Source organism: Equus caballus, chromosome 24, assembly GCF_041296265.1.
Source record: "Equus caballus isolate H_3958 breed thoroughbred chromosome 24, TB-T2T, whole genome shotgun sequence".
NCBI lineage: Eukaryota > Metazoa > Chordata > Mammalia > Perissodactyla > Equidae > Equus > Equus caballus.
Window position 1 is genome coordinate 28661532 of NC_091707.1, and position 19503 is coordinate 28681034.

Consider the following 19503-nt stretch of genomic DNA (forward strand, 5'->3'; position numbering starts at 1 on the left):
CAGAACAGATGCTTGCCCCACTGTTTGGGTGGGTGGGTGGGGTTAGTGGAAAGATAGGGAAAAGACTGACCTGTGAGAAAATAATTGCAGAAACTACATTACAGTGGTCACTTAATAGAGAGGACTGAAGGTGTTAGGGAACAGAGGAGGAACAATAAAGCTACTGTTGATTAAACACTTAGTATGTGACAGACCCCAATACCAGGTACTTTACCTGCATAGTTGTGATTAATCTGTACAGGATTGCTGTAAAATCCCCATTTTACAGTGAGGGAACTGAGGAATAGGAAGATCTGCCCAACCCCCCACAGTGGGTAACTGTCAGAGCAGTACACAACCTCAGGGCTCTCATTCTAGGCCCATGCTGGTAAGCTCCACCCTGTGCTACTTCATTCTCCCTGGCAGTTTTCTTTAGGACGGTTTCCTGGAGCAGGTGACCTTGGAACTGAATCTTGAAAGATGGGTGGGGTTCCAGCTGACCTGTTTCCAGGTCAGGGTTTCCAGGCAGAGGAGAGAAACAGTACTTGTTTCAGAATGACTAAGGGCTTTGGTGTCTGCTTCCAGGTGACAAGAGTTTTCATGTTTGTGGCAGGGTGCAACAAAAAAAATGTTCCTCCTTCTTGTTTGCTCTGAAGCTGCTGGCTGGCATTTCTCCCCTTCTGTGAGGTGGGGCGGAGGAGGGACCCAGACCTAAAACAAGATGGACAGGCTCTGAAGCCAGACCCACTTGTGAGTTGCCAATCTCCTGGAGCAGGGCTTGGGCTAGACCTCTCTTAGGAACATGGCGGTCAGGGCCTGAGAAGAGTGGTAGGGGCAGTCTAAGGCATGGATGGTTTCTCCCTCTCTTGTCTATCCACCCTTCTCCCCTCCCCCAACCCCTCACCCCCAACAGCTCCAGGGCCACACCCTAGGAAAGGCCTGAGCTACCGCAGGCTGGCCCTGCCCCAGTATGTGGGAAGTTCTCATGAGAAAAGGGATCCTGGCTAGACAATAGGCTTCCTGTCTGCCTGCTGGGAAGGTTTGTCTTAGAGGAGAGGAAGGTTGCAAATGGCATGAGAAATCGTCTCTTCCCTCTCACTGCAGCCTGTTTTAGACTTCTGACTACTTGAGTAGGGGGTCAGGAAGGGGGAAAGCCATGGACAGAAGCAGCCCTTTGGGTATCTTGAATAATTGAACTCTTCCTGCCTGTTTCCCTGCTCCCACCACATGCTTGAGGCAGGAGTCTGCCCTCACTGATGCAGGAACTTCTGCACAGACTGGATGCTTTGCCTTAAGGCTCCCACAGCTGTGCTCAATTCAAAACCATGGTGGCTGTAGGACTTCTATGGAGGAACCTCGGGTAGGTGGTGAGGCCAGCCACCCACTCAACTTCAGACAGATCTGCAAATGTCAGAAGAGATCATTTGGTTCAGTGCCTTCATGTACTGAAACTGAGGCATAGAGAGACCACTGTTCACACGCAATGCCCAGATTGTCTCTGGGCTCCCTTCTCTCTGGCTCCTTTCCAGGATGTGGGTACGAGAGGAGAAACTAGACTTGGAGACCCTCTTTTACTGCCCTGTGCCATGGACTGGGAAGCCAGCCTTCCTGATTCAAATCCTGACTGCCCCTTACCCTGCTGGGTGACCTTGAGCAAGTTTCTTAACTTCTTTCACTCAATTTGCTACTCTGTGTAATGTTATAATATGTTCCTTACAGGGTTTTTGTGAAGCTTAAATGAGTTACACATGTAAAATGCTTAGACCCGTGCATGGCATATAGTAGATGGTCAATAAATATGAGCTGTTATTACTGAGATCTTTAAAGGAGGCCTCAGAAGAAACCTTTTGACTGTAGTCGGATATGATCCCCATCTTTTTGCATCTGTCTGGAATGCCTAGTCCCAACTTTCTTGGGAGGTTTTCTTGAGGAGAATCCCCTCTCCTTTGAACCAGGCTGTTCACTCTGTAGTATGACTTTTCCTTTCACATACAGAGCGGCTAGATGTTCCGAAAGCTCTAGGGCTTAGCATATCCAGGGGTGAGTCATGGAATGGAAGCTGGCGCTCTGCCCTCCTCACTAGGCCTGGATTAACTTAGTAGTCAAGCCTACTGCTTAGGAGCCAGAGTGCGTGCCTGTAGAATGAACTGCAACATTTACAAATGTGTGATTTGGGGCAAAGTACCCAACTCAGCTAAGCCTCATTATTGTTATCTGTAAAATGGGAAAGAGCTCAGAAGAGTGCCTGACACATATAATACGCTGTCTGCAGTAATTATTATTTCCTTGTCTTATATCCTCCCCCAAAATCTGCATATTTGAACACATTTTTTTCTCTGTTTTCACCTTGTTTTTTCTGTGGCTCTCTCTGCTCCAAATAAACCATTGAGGGCTAGAAGTAGAGATTAGACCGTCATAAATCAAGAAAGGTTTTGGGAACAAGCACATAAACAGTGCTGCTTTTTTTTTTTTTTTAAGATTTTATTTTTTTTCCTTTTTCTCCCCAAAGCCCCCCGATACATAGTTGTATATTCTTCGTTGTGGGTCCTTCTAGTTGTGGCATGTGGGATGCTGCCTCAGCGTGGTTTGATGAGCAGTGCCACGTCCGCGTCCAGGATTACGAACCAACGAAACACTGGGCCGCCTGCAGCTGAGCGTGATAACTTAACCACTCGGCCACGGGGCCAGCCCCTAAACAGTGCTTTTTAAAACAACCTGAAGGGACTCTCAGTGCTAGCTTCTTCCCACACCTGCTGTTTATCCTTCTATCTCATGCCCTGTGGTATGGTTCTGAACCCTTCCCACTGTCCTCAGATCCCCAGACTCATCCTCTGACTCTCAGACATAGACTTCTCCACTGAGCATCTGTACCCTCTAATACAATGGCCACTAGCCCCATGTGACTGTTGAGAACTTGAAATCTGGTTAGTCTGACTTGGGATGTGCTGTTAAGTGTGAAGACTTACTGTGAAAAAAAGAATATAGAATATCTCAATAAATGTTTATATTGATTACATGTTGAGATGTAATCAATAATGTGTTTTGCATATATTAGGTTAAATAAAATATTAAAATTATTTTCACATATTCCTTTTACTTTTTTTAACCTCTGTGGCCACATTATATTTCTGTTGGACAGTGCTGTGCTAAATATGTGATTTCCATCCATCCTTTCCTTCCCTCATTTTTTTTTTTTTGAGGAAGATTAGCCCTGAGCTAACTACTGCCAAACCTCCTCTTTTTGCTGAGGAAGACTGGCTTTGAGCTAACATCCATGCCTATCTTCCTCTAGTTTATACGTGGGACACCTACCACAACATGGCTTTTGCCAAGTGGTACCATGTCAGCACCCGGAATCTGAACCAGTGAACCCTGGGCCGTCAAGAAGCAGAATGTGGGAACTTAACCGCTGCACCACCGGGCCAGCCCCCTCCTTCTGTTTTTGCTCCCATTTCGCTTCTTTGCCCCAGGCTCTCACCTTCCTCTGGTTTCCTACAGTGCTCAGGTGAATAGGACATCTCTGCCCAGGACACCCCAGGCAAATAGAAAAACTCACCTTTGAACACTTGCTTCTTTGATTGACATTAGAGTTGGCTGTGTGCATGTCTGTGTCCTTTTCTAGACTGCAAGTTTTTTGAGGGCATAGTCCTGTCACGTTTACTTTTATGGCCCTCCTAGGGCATCTTGTGTGAAGAGGCACGCTCTAATTGTTTGATAGAATTACCACCAAATCAGGACATCTGCAGTACTGCCTCCGTGGTGTCCCTGATGAATAGAACTGCTGTGTTGGTGTGCTGAGTTTGAGGGAACCTCTTTCTTCTCCCCTGAATTCCCAGGAAAGCTTTTTTCTGGCTGTCCTTTCTTTCACCACCTTTATTAAACACCTGTTTCTCTGTGCCCAGTTGTGTTCTAAATGCTGCTGGTTTTAGTCTGAATCTACATTATTTCAAACCTGTGAGTGAACACTGACACAGTTTCCTAAGCCTTCTGTCACTGTGTTTGGGAGTGTAGTGTTTTATTGATAACTGACCTCAGCCAGAAACCTCTTTTGTTGTCTTTTTAAAATGCACTTGGTTTTTAAATGTGTTTCCTGTCCTCAAGCTGATTTTCACACTCCCTACACCTTGTTTTGAAGGGGTTCAATTAAGTATTTGTTCAGCTTGTTATACTGAACACTCTGACCCTGTGCCTTTCCTGGAGCCTGTTTTGATTTGCTTGTTAGTGAATTTTATTTAAAAAGTCTGTTTTGTTTCTAATTTGCTTCTTCCTCCTGAAAGCCTGGTGCCCAAAACAACAAAAGCAAAACGCATTTAGAAGGGCTGATTGAGGGTTCTTACGCTTCTGCTGAGGTTTTAGGCTGCGGTGACTCTCAGGAGGAAGTCTCAGCCAGATCATTCTGCTTCTCTTCCGTCCACACCCTCACCAGCTGGTTGGATGGTCTTTCACTGAGTGACTGCCGTGTGCCAGGCGCTCTGCTGGACACCCCGAAAAATTACCTTGCTGCTTCCTATGCTCACTGGAGGCCTAAGTGGCTGTGAGAGATAATGGAAAGCAGAGAAGGAAGCTAAGGAGAATTGACTTTTTTTTTCTGTAAAATTTCTATCTTCTGCCTTTCTCCTTCTCTTTTTAAAATCATGCAGCTTTGCCAAATCAGATGAGTTCATTGTCTTTTTGGGGTTGAGAGCAGAGCTTGAAACTCCCTCTGTGGACCTCGGGTTGCCAGAGAGCGAGCCTGATGCACAGATTAAGTCAGCCTCTTGCCCAGAACAGTGGCTTCCGGAAGCTGTTGGATGATTTATTTGCGCCTCCTGATGCTCTTCCCTTTTTTTGTTATCCCCAGGCCTCACTGAGAGGGTCCACTCAAACACCTGTCCTTTGCCAAGACTCTCTCACTCTGCTCTTTGACTGGGCAAGAGGGCCATTTTTTTCCCTTGTATTCTTGGCGTCTTAAAATGACCTTGCTTTTTTAAATTTAATTTTATTTATTTATTTATTTTTAAAGATTTTATTATTTCCTTTTTCTCCCCAAAGCCCCCCGGTACATAGTTGTATATTCTTCGTTGTGGGTTCTTCTAGTTGTGGCATGTGGGACGCTGCCTCAGCGTGGTCTGATGAGCAGTGCCATGTCCGCGCCCAGGATTCGAACCAACAAAACACTGGGCTGCCTGCAGCGCAGCGCGGGAACTTAACCACTCGGCCACGGGGCCAGCCCCTTTATTTTTTTATTTTTTTTATTTTTTTTACTTTTCTGTCTAAGTCCTCCTTATTTCCTTCCTTGGACCTGGGGCAGCCTCTTTGCCATGCTGAAGCTGATATACTCTAACTAGTTTCCTTTGTATGATCTTCATAGATAAACATAAAAGAACTTTGTACAGTTCATTTTACCATACTACGCTGTACTGTTGACATACTCTCAAGGTTCTCTCCACCTCTGTCGGTCTTATATCCAATTCTGCTCCTCTTGCAATTCTGCCTTTCTCAAAACCCTTCAGGTCTCCCCTTTTCCTTTGAATGCAGTATAAACACCACCTGTTTCATTCAAGGCCAGCTACAAGATGGTTTCATTGCTCTTCACATTATTATTTGGCGAGGGGGAGGCAAATTTTTTTTATTACATTATGCAACCCAGTTAACCTGGTCTACTTGATGTTCTCTGGGCTTAACCTGCATTTTCCTACTTCAGTGCATTTACTGCAAACTACCACCTCCTTTCCTGATGAAATAAAGCCCTGTTTGAAATGCTTCCTCCAGGAGCCTTTCCTGGCCTCCCCCCACAAGACTTGTTCTTCCCGTTTTGAGTTCCCTCTCTTACGGCACTAATCACAGTCCTAGACTTGTATTAGAGTAAGTTTGTCTATAGAATATCTTTGGAAGAATACAGAAGAAACCAGTGCAGTGCCTTGGAGGGAGGAACTGAGTGACTAGGAGACAGGAGAAGGGCTTACTTTTCCCTATAAACCCTTCTTACTTTTGGAGTTTTACACCATGTGTGTATATATATCCTATGATTTTTTTTTCGGTAAAAGTATTATTTACATCACAAAGACCCAATCAATAAAACATTAGAAGAAGATATTGGAGAGATGTTTATAACCTCAGAGTAGGGAAAGTGCCCTTAAACAAGACACAAAACCCAGAAGCCATAAAGAAAATGACTTTTAAAATATGTGTGTACTTATTTGTCATATACCTATTTGGCTACAAGTTCTTGAAGTGCTTATCATTTTTTAGAGCATAGCACAATGATCCCTACACAGTAATCAGTCAGTATTAGTTGAACTGAAATGAAACTGAACTGCAAGTCACTTCTTTGTAGACCTCACTTTTTTCACTTATAAAATGAGGGCTATGTGATCTCCAGGGTCCCGCTCAAAGATTCTATGCAGATGTGGGCTTTCTGGGCAGAAATACGCAGCAAGGCAGGAGTGGCTTTAGAATCAGCACCTCTTCCCCTGAGACCCATTCCCAGCCCATTGGACCTGTGAGTGGGTGCTGCTTGCTTTCAGGAGCTGCCGTGGGGTGCTCAGCATTAATTATGTCGAGGAAATGAACTGATTAGACACAGTCCAAGGAGAGCCAGGGGGATCTGTCGCAGGCTTGCTGCCGCAAACAAAAGAGGGAAAGTGTGAAGGGTAAACAGTTCACTGAGGTTTCTTTGGAAATCTGGCTAGCCAGCTCTTTGAACTGCTTGGCTAAAGTTTCAAGAGGCACCAGAGGGAGTGTGGTGCGTATGTGTCCCTCTGTTCAAGACTTTGGGCGAAGTGGTGGTGTGGGAAGAGTCTGGCGAAGACATGTCCTTAGAGGGGACTGAGGGGGCTTATTTGGGCTCCTGTACTCGTGTCAGAGAAGCTGCCCAGACCTCTCCTCTGGGTCCCTGTGGCACCTACCCCAGCTTTGTTTTGTTAACAGCTCTTTAAAAATGGAGTCTTTTCTCCCCTTCTCAGTAATAAGCAGCTTGAGAGCAGGAAGCCATCATCTCTCTTTCAACTTGGTATCCACCCCCCAGCCTGGCTGGCAGTCAGCTTGCTTAATAGCAGTTTGTAGGTTGAAGGGAAGTGGTGAGAGGCTGTAAGGGCACCTCTGCATGAGAGAGTGGTGGGCGGTCCTGTGAATGGGAGAGCCCCTTATCTTGGACAGCCAGAGACTGCAGGTTTGTTAGAGGAAGTGAGAAAAAGAAACAGTTCTTATTCTCCTACTGATGCCCTTGTGATAGTCAGGCTAGGGGCAGGGTATTTGTCAGCAAAATCAGATGTCCTTTGGAAACTTTTATTTTCCTTGCTTTCGTAGGGCTTTTGGAAAGTTGCTTTTGGAAAGTTGCGGTTCGTGGGGCGTCCTGCCAGTGTGTCTTCTCTCCCAACCCAGCCTTCCAAACAGTCATCCCTTAGTGCCCCTCCTATTTTACTCTCTCTCTGTCTTTGCAGTGTGTTCCCTGCCCCCGGAACCAGAGAATGGTGGCTACATCTGTCACCCCCGGCCCTGCAGAGACCCCTTGAACGCAGGCAGTGTCATCGAGTACCTGTGTGCTGAAGGCTACATGTTGAAGGGTGATTACAAATACCTGACGTGTAAGAATGGAGAATGGAAACCAGCCATGGAGATTAGCTGCCATCTCAACGAGGGTCAGTTTGGCAGATGAGAAAGGGGTGCTGCTGGGGTTCTGCTTTCCTTGAATTCACAGGAAGTCGTGCCAGCTTCTTCTGGGGCACCCTGTGCTCTGGGTCAGTGTAGCCCCCGTGATGTCCTGCAGCCTCCCTTCCTTTGGGATTTTGTGTCTTTATGAGAGACCTTTGGGGTTGCTGGTGCATGTCCCACCGCATTTCAGCTGAGCCACTGAGGGGCTCAGTCTCTTTACTGAGGCATCTATTCTGCCATGTAAAGTCCCTTTGATGCTCAGGATCTCGTTTGCCTAGCCAAGTGCTGGTAACCTTTGACCGTGTTTGCTAACACATGAGCACAATGCTAACACCTTCTGTAGTGTCTCTTTTATATTATTTTTCCTTGACTGGAAATGGACTGTTTTGTTATGAAGCTACAGTCCAGCTGGACAGAGGATCCCTCCCCCTCCTGCCTCCTCCTGTTGTGCATGACAGGAAAATCCAACTGCCTGCAGGAAAGTGTGTGTCATATAGTCATCTTTGGGCTTTATACTGAGGCTTCAAGACCGTGACACCCCAGAGACGGGTGGCAACCGGCCTGAGATTTACAACTAAAGCTACAGGCTTGGAACAGTGGTTTATTACAGCCCAGTTCTTATAAATTTTCTGCCATATGGGGAAAAACAGGGTTGAGACTTAAGATGGTGGAATGATGTGTCCATTTAAATGGTTGGTGTCTACCAACCTGCTATTGAGGACAGGATCAGAAGTGGTTTATAAAGGTAACCTGATCTCTAGAGGTAAGTGAGTTTATGTTAGATGATCCTCAAAGGTCCGAAGTGAAGGGAACTTTAGACTCAGGGACAGGATAGGGAAATGGCCCCTTTGCTTGTGTGTAAAAGCTGCTCTGCTCTGTTAACTCCTAGAATGGCCCTGGCCATGGCATGTTCTCTGCCTGGTGCCATGCAGGGGGCCTTTGTTAAGATCAGCTGTAGAGGCTCACATCTGGGTACAAAAATTTCTGATGATGGTTTGTTTCTGTAGATAAAGATGCCCACACGTCACTCGGTGTCCCCACGCTCTCCATAGTGGCTTCCACTGCCAGCTCTGTGGCGCTCATTCTCCTCCTTGTCGTGCTGTTTGTGCTGCTGCAACCAAAGCTGAAGTCTTTCCATCACAGTAGGTGAGTCCCGGGGATGGTGAGAGGCAGGAGTCACTATGGGGGCCTGGCCTTTGGCTGTCAGAGGGGTGCTGATGGTGCCTCTGCTGGTCTGTGTGTGCTCAGGGAAAGAGGAGGACCTTGCCGTGTGTTAAACTTCTGGATAGGCCTGGCACTCCGCTTGTTGCTTTGCATACATTCTCTTAATCCTCACAGGAACGTTGCAGATAAGGAAACTGAGGCTCAGAGAGGTTAAGTCATTCACTCAAGGTCATCCCTCTAGATGATGACAGAGCCGAGGTTCAAACCCAAATCTGTCCAACTCCAGAGCCTTGTCATTTCCCCTACATCAGTGGTTCTCAAAGTGTGGTTCTAGCAGCGTCAGAATCACCTGGGAACTTATTAGGAATACAAATTTTCAGGCCCCATCCCAGACCAACAGAATGAGAAACTCTGGGGCTGAAGCCGGCAACATGATTTCACAGGCCTTCCAGCTGACTCTGAATAAGGCTCATGTTTGCGAGTCACTGCCTTTGTCCCCCCGGTTCCCAGTCCTGGCTGCACATAGAGGCACCTGTGGGGAGTTAAAAGCAAATACCAATACCTGGGCCTCAATTCCCAGACAGTCTGGTTTGTTTGGTTTGTGGTAGGAGCCTGGCGTTAGAGTTTTTTGAAAAGCTCCCCAGGTGGTTCTAATGTACAGTGAGGATTGGCAACCAGTGTGCTGCACCATGCTAGAAGCAGAGGAAGTGGTTTTCCTGCCCGCCTTTGTCACTTTCCTTTTTCCAGTTGAGTGCATTAGCCACAGATCATCCCAGACTGGGTGGGTAAGGCTGAGGAGACAGGTGGCAAAGGGTGGGGCGCTGACCCTGAGTGGATCCCCTAGCATGGACTTCTTTCCCAGGCTGTCGTGGCCTCCACAGTTGCTTGGCTTGTCCTGGCAGTTCCTCCTTCCCTTTTAGGAGGAGAGTTTATATTCTTTCACAGCCCTTCATCAGTCACTATTCTCACTCACGGGCACGAAGGAACACACTAAAGTGCATTAAATACAATGGTCCTGGTTTGGAATTTACCAGGCTAAGTTTAACCTCTGTGTACTGCATGTAATTTCTCTTTTTATTTTGTTTTGTTTGAGGGAGGGGGTAGCAGCTATTTTTAAAGGTTGTTAGACAATTAGTAAAATAAAGAGGATTTGGAGACAACTGTTTACTTGAAAGAATCAGCTTTTCCATATAAAGTCAAGCTGATCTGTTGGTCATTTCATGCAACTTAGGGAGTTTTTTCCCCCCTTGTAGTTAACTAGTAAGTGTGTTAAAAGTAACTGGCTGATTTTGCCTGACTTGAGTGGGAGGGAGATTTGGTTTTCATCATAGACCTTGTTTAAATTCTGTACTATGGGGGCCGGCCCCGTGGCCAAGTGGTTAAGTTCGTGTGCTCTGCTTCGGCGGCCCAGGGTTTCACTGCTTTGGATCCTGGGCGCGGACATGCCACCGCTCATCGGGCCATGTTGAGGCGGCATCCCACATGCCACAACTAGAAGGACGCACAACTAAGAATATACAGCTATGTACTTTGGGGAGAAAAAGGAAAAAAATAAAATCAAAAAGAAAAATTGTACTATGTAAATGTATTACTTTTTAAACAAAAAAATTTTTGAATACCAAAAATTAAACACATGCCAGCATGCTCACTGCCTTGGACGCCAGCTTGCCATCGTTTCCCTTCCTTCCAAAAACCTCTGAGCACTTTTATGAGTGCCACCTTGTGTATGCCATTTGAATTGAGTAGCACAGATTTTATCTGCAAGTACAGATGAGGAAATTGAGAACCGGTAATAACAGTCTAGCAGTAATAATATGGTCCAGCTGTAGACCTTATGTGTCTCATGTGATGCACTGAGGGTGATGCAGCGTCACAAATGATGTTGTGGTATTCTAGGCAAAATGTAGTGTTCTGGGAAAAAATTGATCTGAATCTAATCCCGAGGAAACAATTAGACAAGTCCAGGTTATGGGACCTTCTGGGAGACAGCTGGCCTGGACTCTACAAAAAAATGTCATGAACGGAAACTATAGTGGATTGTTCTAGATTAAAGGAAATGAAAGAGAAAGAACAACTAAATGCAGTGTATGATCTGTAATTGGATCCTGGATGAAATCAAACATGACAGCAGCTGAAATGGATATATTTTTGAGTAGTTGGGAAAATTTGTATTACAGTATTAGACCAATGTTAAATTTCCAGGATGTCATAATGTTGTAGTTATATTGGAGAGGAGGTTCTTGGGAGGTGTGTGTTAAATGATATCTTATTAGCAAGAAATAACTTACTTTCAAAATGGTTCAGAAAAAAAAGTGTGTGTGTATTACAAAAGTGATCCCAAAAAAGGTATTTGCATGAATAAATCTCACAAACATAATGTTGAGTAAAAAGCCAAACACACATATACATACACACATTTATTGTACATTCCATTCATATGAAGATCCAAAATATGCAAAACTAAACTGTGTTGTTGAAGGATTCGTATTTAGGCAGTCAAACTATGAAAATAAAAAGCAAAGGAATGATTTTCATGAAAGCTAGGATTGTGGTTACTTTCAGTGGTGAGGAAATAGGAAGTGATAGGCACAGGTACAAGGACTGTCTGCCAGTGGTGTTCTTTTTTTCCTCCTTCTCCCCAAAGCCCCCAGTACATAGCTGTATATTCTAGTTGTAGGTCCCTCTAGTTCTGCTATGTGGGACGCTGCCCCAGCATGGCTTGATGAGCAGTGCCATGTCTGTGCCCAGGATCTGAACCCATGAAACCCTGGGCCGCCAAAGTGGAGCACGTGAACTTAACCACTCAGCCACAGGGCCGGCCCCAGCAGTGTTCTATTTCTTGACCTAGGTAGGGTTATACACCTGTGTTATCTTTGGGATAAATCAGTGAGCATACATTTTTCTATGTGTTTTTTCTAATACTTATGTTATAATTCATATATAATTCTTACAAAGTTAAAAAATAAAAGGCAAGCAAAGTGGCTGAATCAAAACAAGAACATTTTTCAGATTTCAAGTCCAGAGTCCCATTTCAAGACCACAGTGCTGCTTTTCCCTCTCCTGTTTTTTTAAACAACTTTATAGAAATGTAATTCACATACTGTACATTGTACCCATTTAAAGTGTACAGGCAATGGTATATTGACAAATATGAACAACCATCATTCTCTCACTTTCTTACCCTAGCTATGCTGAATGGATGGCTTTATGTCAGGTCACCAGCTTCCTAGTTTTTTTGCCCAGGTCTAAGGGCTAGATGCCTTTGTACCCAGTCTCTGGACGCAGGTGGAAATTGATTCACGTCCTGCTTCGTCCCTTACCAGCTGTGGGACTGGGCAAGTTACTTAGCTTCTCTGAGCCTTATCTTCCTTCTTGCACCTGCAAAGGCTCAAAGGAGGATTCAGTGGGATGAAATGTATAAAGCATTTAGTGCTGTGCCTGGCTCATAGCAAGTGCCCAAAAATGGCTGGTGGTCTTGGTATTATGGTATTTATTTGTGTATTTTAATTCTTCCTTTGTCTTTTCTTCCTCCGTTGCAGGCGTGACCAGGGGGTATCTGGGGACCAGGTCTCCATCATGGTGGATGGGGTCCAGGTTGCATTACCATCATATGAAGAGGCTGTGTATGGCAGTTCTGGTCACTGTGTGCCGCCTGCTGACCCCAGAGTGCAGATTGTGCTGTCAGAAGGGTCTGGGCCCAGTGGGAGGAACGGGCCAAGGGAGCAGCAGCTGCAGGACCAGGGAGCTGGCTCCTCTGCAGGTGGAGAGGAGGAGGCCCCAGGCCAGTCTGGACTGTGTGAAGCCTGGGGCTCTCGGGGCTCAGAGACTGTGATGGTGCATCAGGCAACCACCTCTTCCTGGGTGGCCGGTTCAGGGAACAGTCGACTGGCACACAAAGAAGCCCCAGACTCAGAGAACAGTGACATACAAAGCCTTTTATCCCTAACGTCGGAGGACTACACAGATGGTAGGTAGTCTGCACTGATCCTGAATTATTAGCTGCTCAGGGTCCTTGTTGAGAGTGAGGAAGGAATGTGAGCCTCTCTAATAATTGGTGTATTTGGGGGCAAAGAAAGATAATACTAGGGGATTAGCCTACAAAGTAGGATTTCACCCTCAGAGCTCCAGGTCAGGCTTTGGGCTCTGTATCAGGAGACTTTTCATTGTTGTCTGTGAATTTTTATGGTTTGGAGTCTCTGAGACTATTTGTGGCCCAGGGCTGTGCTAAATCAAAGGGGAGACCGCTGGTTGGAGGTGGGAGTGGAGTCTCTCCTTTTGTTGTAATTTTTATGTTCCTGCAAGGACAGAAATGACAAGGAGGTGTGGGGTCATATTACAGAGAAAACATGCCTGTCTCTGTTCCAGAGCATTCCGCTGCTTCATTTTAAATAGGAGTATGTCAGGTCCTCTGCTAGTTGGTTTTCTTGCACTGTCTCAGTTAAACCTCACAGTGATCCTGAGAAGTAGATATCATCACCATTTCCATTTTGCAGTTGAGGAGACTGAGGCTCAGAGAGGGTGAGTCACTTGCCCATTGGTAAGTGGCTGAGCTGGGATTTGAAGCCAGATGTGTCTGGCTCCAAAGCCTGTATTTATAACCCCACAGTGCTATGCTGCCTCCCAGATGACTCCAGGTTCTTTGTGGCAAACCAGCCATACAATGAAATTGCCACGTCCTGACCCCTCTGGTTTTGCCAGAGCCTAGAGTGTTGAACCTTGGGATTGACTCTGTCACTTTAAAAAAATGTCTTTATATGAAATCCCAATGCGGTTCAGGATGCAGACTAAACCTAGACGTTTCCCTTTTGACACTGAGGACTTCTGCATTTACCAAGCCCCCGTAAAAGAGCCTTTGAGAAAATTTGATGCCTCCTGGGGGTCCTGGGCACAGCTACTGTCTAAGTTTAGAATATCTGAAATCAAAGAAGTTGGAAATTCTTGAATGCAGGTCATGGTTAGGAGTTTCCTGATTCTCGACAACATGGCTTCTTTTTTCTTGGTAAGATATAGAACTAGGAAGCAGCCATTAAATAGTTGACCTAGGTTTAAAGGTAGAAGCCAGTGACCTCATGGGCACCCAACTGTACATATTGTGTGTCTACACATAGTGACCCATGTCCAAGTACAAATCCTCAGCCCTTACACTTCCTGAGGAGCCAAGATGGTGCCTACTCTTCTCTCCTCCTTGCTCCCTTGCTTTGTTCCATGTATGGAACAGCATTTTTGAGAACCCATCTTGTACCTGGTGCTGGATTAGCTTTCAGGGTTGATAGAAAGAAATATGAAACATGCTCTCGGCCTGAATGGATTGTCAGTCAGTTGGGAAGATGGGGCCTATACTCAAGAAATAATGGAACCAAGAATTGTAGGGTCCATGTCAGAATGAATGGTTTAGAAAACACATGACATAGGTTATCAGGTTTGTTGCAAGCCATGCCTGAGCTGTCTGGGGCTCGCAGTCCTGTAGGAAGTCAGGACCTCGAGGCATCAGTCTAACCCCATTGACATAAGAAAGACTGAAACCCAGAGAGGGGAAGTGAGTTGTTCGGTATCACACAGCTGGAAGATGTCTTTAAGGAGGAGGTGGGACTTAAGCAGGGCTCAGGAGCCTCATAGGATGAGATCAAAGACAGAAAAAGAAGTAATTACACCAGCAGGGTTGAGGTCAAGAGGAGGGTTCAAGCTGCTGGGACCAGAAGGGGTTTGAATACCTGACTGAAGATTCAGATTTTATCACACAGGCAGAGGGAGAAATGAGCAAGGAAGGCCTAAAAGAGGCGAGACTATCCAGAAGTGTATGAGTAGGGCATTTTGTTTCTTTAAACAGGGGCTGCATGGGTATGCCTGCAGTGGGATCAGGTGTACTGCAGAGCCACATGGGGTAACCACTTTTCTTTCCTTCCTTCTCTTCCTGCAGATATCCCACTGTTGAAAGAAGCATGAGGTCTGCCACTAGCCTCTCTCCTCTGCGATGGTCCTCTCTGTCCTTCCTCCCTCTCCCTGTGGGTTTGAGCACCCTGTACTCCAGCCACCCTACCCGGATACCTGAGCTGCCACCTGTGTATCTGTGTATTTCTGTATCTCTGAGGGCCTGCAGGCCCACCTCGCTGGAAACTCAAGGAAGATTCTCGCCATCTGCCTGCTGGACAGCTGGAGGAGCTGGCTTTTTGCCTAGCGCTGCCTCCCCATCTATGTCGGGGACATATGTGAATGTGCTGGATTGAACCCTTCCTTTCCTTGAGCCCTCTGGGTCCCCTCCAGCCAGCTCTTTGGCGGCTGGAGTTTACTTGTGCCTTCCCCCCACCTCGTCCACTTTCCCTGTCACACAGGCTTGTTCCTGTCCTACAAGCTGTAGTGGCTGCACTGCTGCCCCTGCCCCCTAGGGCTGGGCTTGGGTCTGGCCTATTTCCTTTGAGGGCTGGCATTGCTGTCCTTACTTAGCAGGAGCAGATCCAAGAGTGCCTCTAAGTGGGGCGAGAATGTGGGTCCCTGCGCCTGCCCTTGGTTGACACCAGTGCCACATTTCCTTGGCTGAGAATGGAGGACGTGGAAAACCATGCCAAAGCCATCCCAGCACCCGTTCCTAGCTCGGAGGTGCCGGCTCCTGGCCCCTCTCGGTTGAGTTTCCAGGAAGCATCCAGAAGATCCCAAGGGAAGGAAGGAAGGTGATCATTAATGATTGTCTTCCTGATCTGCAAGTTCTCACTTTCTACTTCCAGCATCCGCTTTCCTGGCCTCGGTTTTTCTGTTTCCCCGGAGTGTAAGGGGAAGTTGCATGCTGCCTTTTGGGTTTGGTCCTAGGCAGCTCTGGCTTCCTTGCTGCCCACAGAGGCCTGAGGTGAATCATCCCTGGGACAGGAGAGTTGCTGAGATGCCACAGAATGCCCATCTGGTCACTGGCAGTTGGGGCAAGTTGCCCCATTTTGGGTTCTTGGTGATGGAAGGGAGCCTCAGAGTCATAGGCCGAGTCCCCAGGCAGCTGCAGGCAGCTCCAGCCCTGGTCCTGAGGGTCCTTCTCACCACAGTCACGTGCCTTAGTAACTGTGCCAGGAAGCGTCCTGCTGCTTGCTGCGCTGCTGCTTTTCCTACTCCCGCCCCCACCCCCTGCACCCCTGCACAGCTGGCAGCCACTCCCTGGGCTTCCCTGCACCCTGGGGGAGGGACGGAGAGACCGTCCGCATACACCCCTGCCTTGTTGGCCTGCGGTGGGTGAATGGTTGTGAAGCAGCCTGGCTTCAGGGCCCTAGTGTTGAAGGAGTGGGCTCAGCGCTCCAGATGATTCTTCTGGGGCCTCTCCCTCAGCCATGTGTTGGATGCTGATGAGGCTGGGGTCGTAGAGCTCCCCCGGGCTGCTGCCATCTTCAAAAGCCGTGGCATTAAGGAATGCTTGTTTTTGTTTTGTTTTGAAGCACTAGGGCTGGGAAGCTTCAAAGCTGACCCTGTGCTGCACCTCTGCGCCTCCCCCGAGCCTCTCTGTGTGGGGTGGTAAAAATAATAAAGAGCCCAGTCTGTTTTCAGTCCCTGACCCCACAGGGTAGCTCCAGCTGTGGGTGGCCTCGAAGACGAGGGGAGTGGCTATCTCTCAGCCTCCTGCCTCCGCTCTCACACACGCACTTTACTACCCGCTCATTCCCAGGCCTCTTGCCACCACTTGTAGTCTTCCTTCCTCTCAGGTAGGGGCAGTGCTTGCTGTGCCTGTTGGCCACTCCCGCGTCTCTCCCCTTCACCCTGGAGCCCTCGCATGCTGTGCCCAAAACCCAGGCCAGCGTGGTTCGATTGGGAACAGGTTGGCAAAGGTGCTAGAATGAGAACGCAGAGGAAGATGAAATGGACCAGGAGCCTGTCCTTGGCCTCAGGAGAAACTGTTTCCAGAGATGTGCCTGCCAGCAGTTGGCTGGCACTAGGCCTGTCTGGAGGCGGGGGTCCCCACAACCCTCAGCTGCCTCGCTCATGGGAACCCTAGTCTTCCTCCGAAGAAGAAAGCAGGGCAAGTAGAGAGGGTCCAAAGTCTGCCTGCCGCTCGCATTTCCCAATCTTCCAAAACCTGAACTTTTGAATACTTTAAAAATGGAAGATCTTATCCTTTCTTATGTCATTACTCTGGGTTTTTTTCCCCCTGAGATTGCACTTTTTATTTTGGGTTTATTCAGCCACATAGGTGACTGGCTTGGCCCTTGAAAAAATGAAAAGCCTTCTTTCACCTCACCTACCCTTAGCACCATCCTGGAGATTATGAGCCCATACTTCCCTACCTGGTAGGAAGGAAAGAAGCCAGGATAAATGGGAACCTCCCCTCCCCTCCCCCACCTCCCTTGTCACTGGCTTTGATGAGGCCTACCTCCCCGAGGCCCCTGGGCCTGTGGGTGCAGGAGCCAGGCCTTGCATTGCTGCTGACATCTATGATGGCTTCTTCCAGCAGTTGGTTCTCTTCCCTGAAGCAGTTTCTTAGCCATCAGCCACGTGCTGCTGTTTCTAGGGCTTTTGGGCTTTGTCCCTTGCAAGAGATTAGGGACACCACAGCTGCCTTGAGGTGGGGCCTGGCTGAGAGACAATGGCCCTGTCGGGTGGCAGGCTGTCAGGAAGGAGACTGCTAGAGGAGCCTGGAGCAGGGGGAAAACTGCACATGGTCTGGCTTGCCTGGGCTCCCCTCCGGGGGAGCCCAGCAGAGGGCTTGTCCAGGAGAATGGTCAGCACCAAAGGACTTTAAGAAGGTGTTTTTTTGCACATGTGAGCTGACTGGATGCAGGTGTTATATCCTGGTGACTTGCGGTCACATTCCAGCAACTTTCAAGGGCCAGTATATGGTAAAAATAACTTAAAATTGCCGTCCCTTTCAATGCCTTAGTTTACTAGATAGGCTCTATCTTTTGCCATTTCTGAATTTTGTATGCTGTTCCCATTTCACTGGGTGTGAACTGTGAAATGGGCTGAGTCCTGGCCATTTTGTGAGTTCTTTTGGTTTTATAAGGCATTTCGATGTATATTCTACTAACACTCCGTTTGCAAACAATTTAAACTAAAGTGGTCTTCCTCGTGCATCTTGCCCTCTTCCCCGCGTCCCCACCGCGCCCCGCCCCCCGCCAGCTTCAAAGTTCTATGGAGAAGCTGGATGGCAAGACAGACAAAGGTAGACTTTTCCTGCTTCATGAGTAGTGGCACAGGGATCCATGGCCCTCAGCCTTTCCCCTTCCAGTCCCGGCTGAGCTCTCAACCACCTGCTTCCCACATAACTGTGTCACTTCCATTGCCAGGGAGCACCCTTACATAGAGAGTGGAATATGCTGCAAACATTTCTACATCCTTGCCTTTTCTTTTTCCTCCTTAAAGAGAATAAAAGGCCCAGAAGGGACTTGTTACATAGGCTTTACAGCTTAATTCCAGATGTGCTTGCTGAGGACCGTGAGGCTGGGAGCTTGTCTCGTGGGGCCTGCTGGAGCTCCTGGGTCTCAGCACAGGGACAGTCATTACTGTTGTGCACTGGGGGGCTCTGAATTTTGCTTGGCAGATGTGTGGACTGAGTGGTAGAGTAGCTGGTCCCCTGGAAAGGCAGCAGGCTCCGCTTTGCTGGGAAGCAACTCTTCATCTCCAGTTGAAAACTTAGTAGAATTTTTAATGAAAACCCCAGGGTGGAGCCCTCTGCCAGGCAGAGCTAGCTGGGAGCACTGCAGGGGCTCAGCACTTGGATTGCCAAGCAGGGAGGAGAGATGGACACCGGTTGCGTGGCAGCCCACACACCCTGCCCTGGCTGCTGCTTATCGCACCACTATGGAATCCTCTGCAGAATGGTACTCATATGTAATGGTTTAAAATGACACGTGTGTCATTGACTCTGTGCAGGATGTCACTCAATCAGTTTGGATTTGCTTTATTTTATATATATATTTTTTGGTATCCTGTACATTGCAGTGGGTGTGAAGATAGTATTTTAATATTTGTACAAAGTTTAATTTAATTTTAATTGTTCTATGTATATAACTGCATTTCTAAATAATAAAAAAAATTTTCCTATGAAGGCAGTAGTGAGAGGTGTGATCCTTCCAGAAGGTGTTTGCAGAAACCCTAGACCGAAAAGAGTGTATCATGTGGGTGGGAGCTCCTGAAGGGATGAAGCATTGGTTCTGCGGGGAGGGGCGTCTGGCAAGAGGAGATGGGACGGGGAGGTGGTCTATGATACAAGAGAGACCACAAACGTAGTGGGAGTGTATTACTTCTCTCTTTTAAGTTCAGCCACTGATCAAGCTGGGATTCAGCAGTGAGCAAAACCATGTATTTTGGGCCTGCATGGAATTTCTGACACACTGGGAAGGCAGACAGTTCAAATAGTATGTAGTGGTGACCAGAAAGGTACGATGGAGGACAGTCAGAAAGCACCTTTTGCTTGAAATGGCTTGTAAGCTGAGATGTGAAGCCAGTACAGCGAGGCTAAGAGGCAGGACACTACATCTGTGTGGGTTCAAAGGCAGCAGAGAGCACATGCAGTTTGAGAAACTAAAAGGAGTCTGGCGCTGCGTGGTAGGTCTGAGGGGGGATGGCTCAGGATGAGCCGAGACGGTTGGGCAGAGGCTAGATTGTGAAGGGCTGTACTTCATCCTAAGGGCAACAGGAAGTGCCTTAACAGTTGTACGTAACAGAATGACTTAGTAAACTGCATTTTGCAGCTGGGGTCGGGGGGAGTGCTCTCCATCTCTTCAAGAGAATGAATTTAGCGGGTAGAACATACTGTACCTG

At 47.5% G+C, this 19503-nt stretch overlaps 1 protein-coding gene across 2 annotated transcripts in view; it reads left to right on the plus strand.

Moving 5' to 3' along the window:
- SUSD6 (sushi domain containing 6) overlaps nt 1-18787 on the plus strand; it is a 93871-nt gene extending 75084 nt beyond the window's left edge. For both annotated transcript variants that reach the window (XM_023627992.2, XM_023627993.2), the window contains exons 3-6: nt 7401-7598; nt 8619-8757; nt 12315-12742; nt 14693-18787. In XM_023627992.2, coding sequence (XP_023483760.1) covers nt 7401-7598; nt 8619-8757; nt 12315-12742; nt 14693-14718 — 791 coding nt within the window. In that variant the 3' untranslated portion in view covers nt 14719-18787. The remainder of the gene's footprint in view (nt 1-7400; nt 7599-8618; nt 8758-12314; nt 12743-14692) is intronic.
- Nucleotides 18788-19503: the final 716 nt, after the last annotated feature.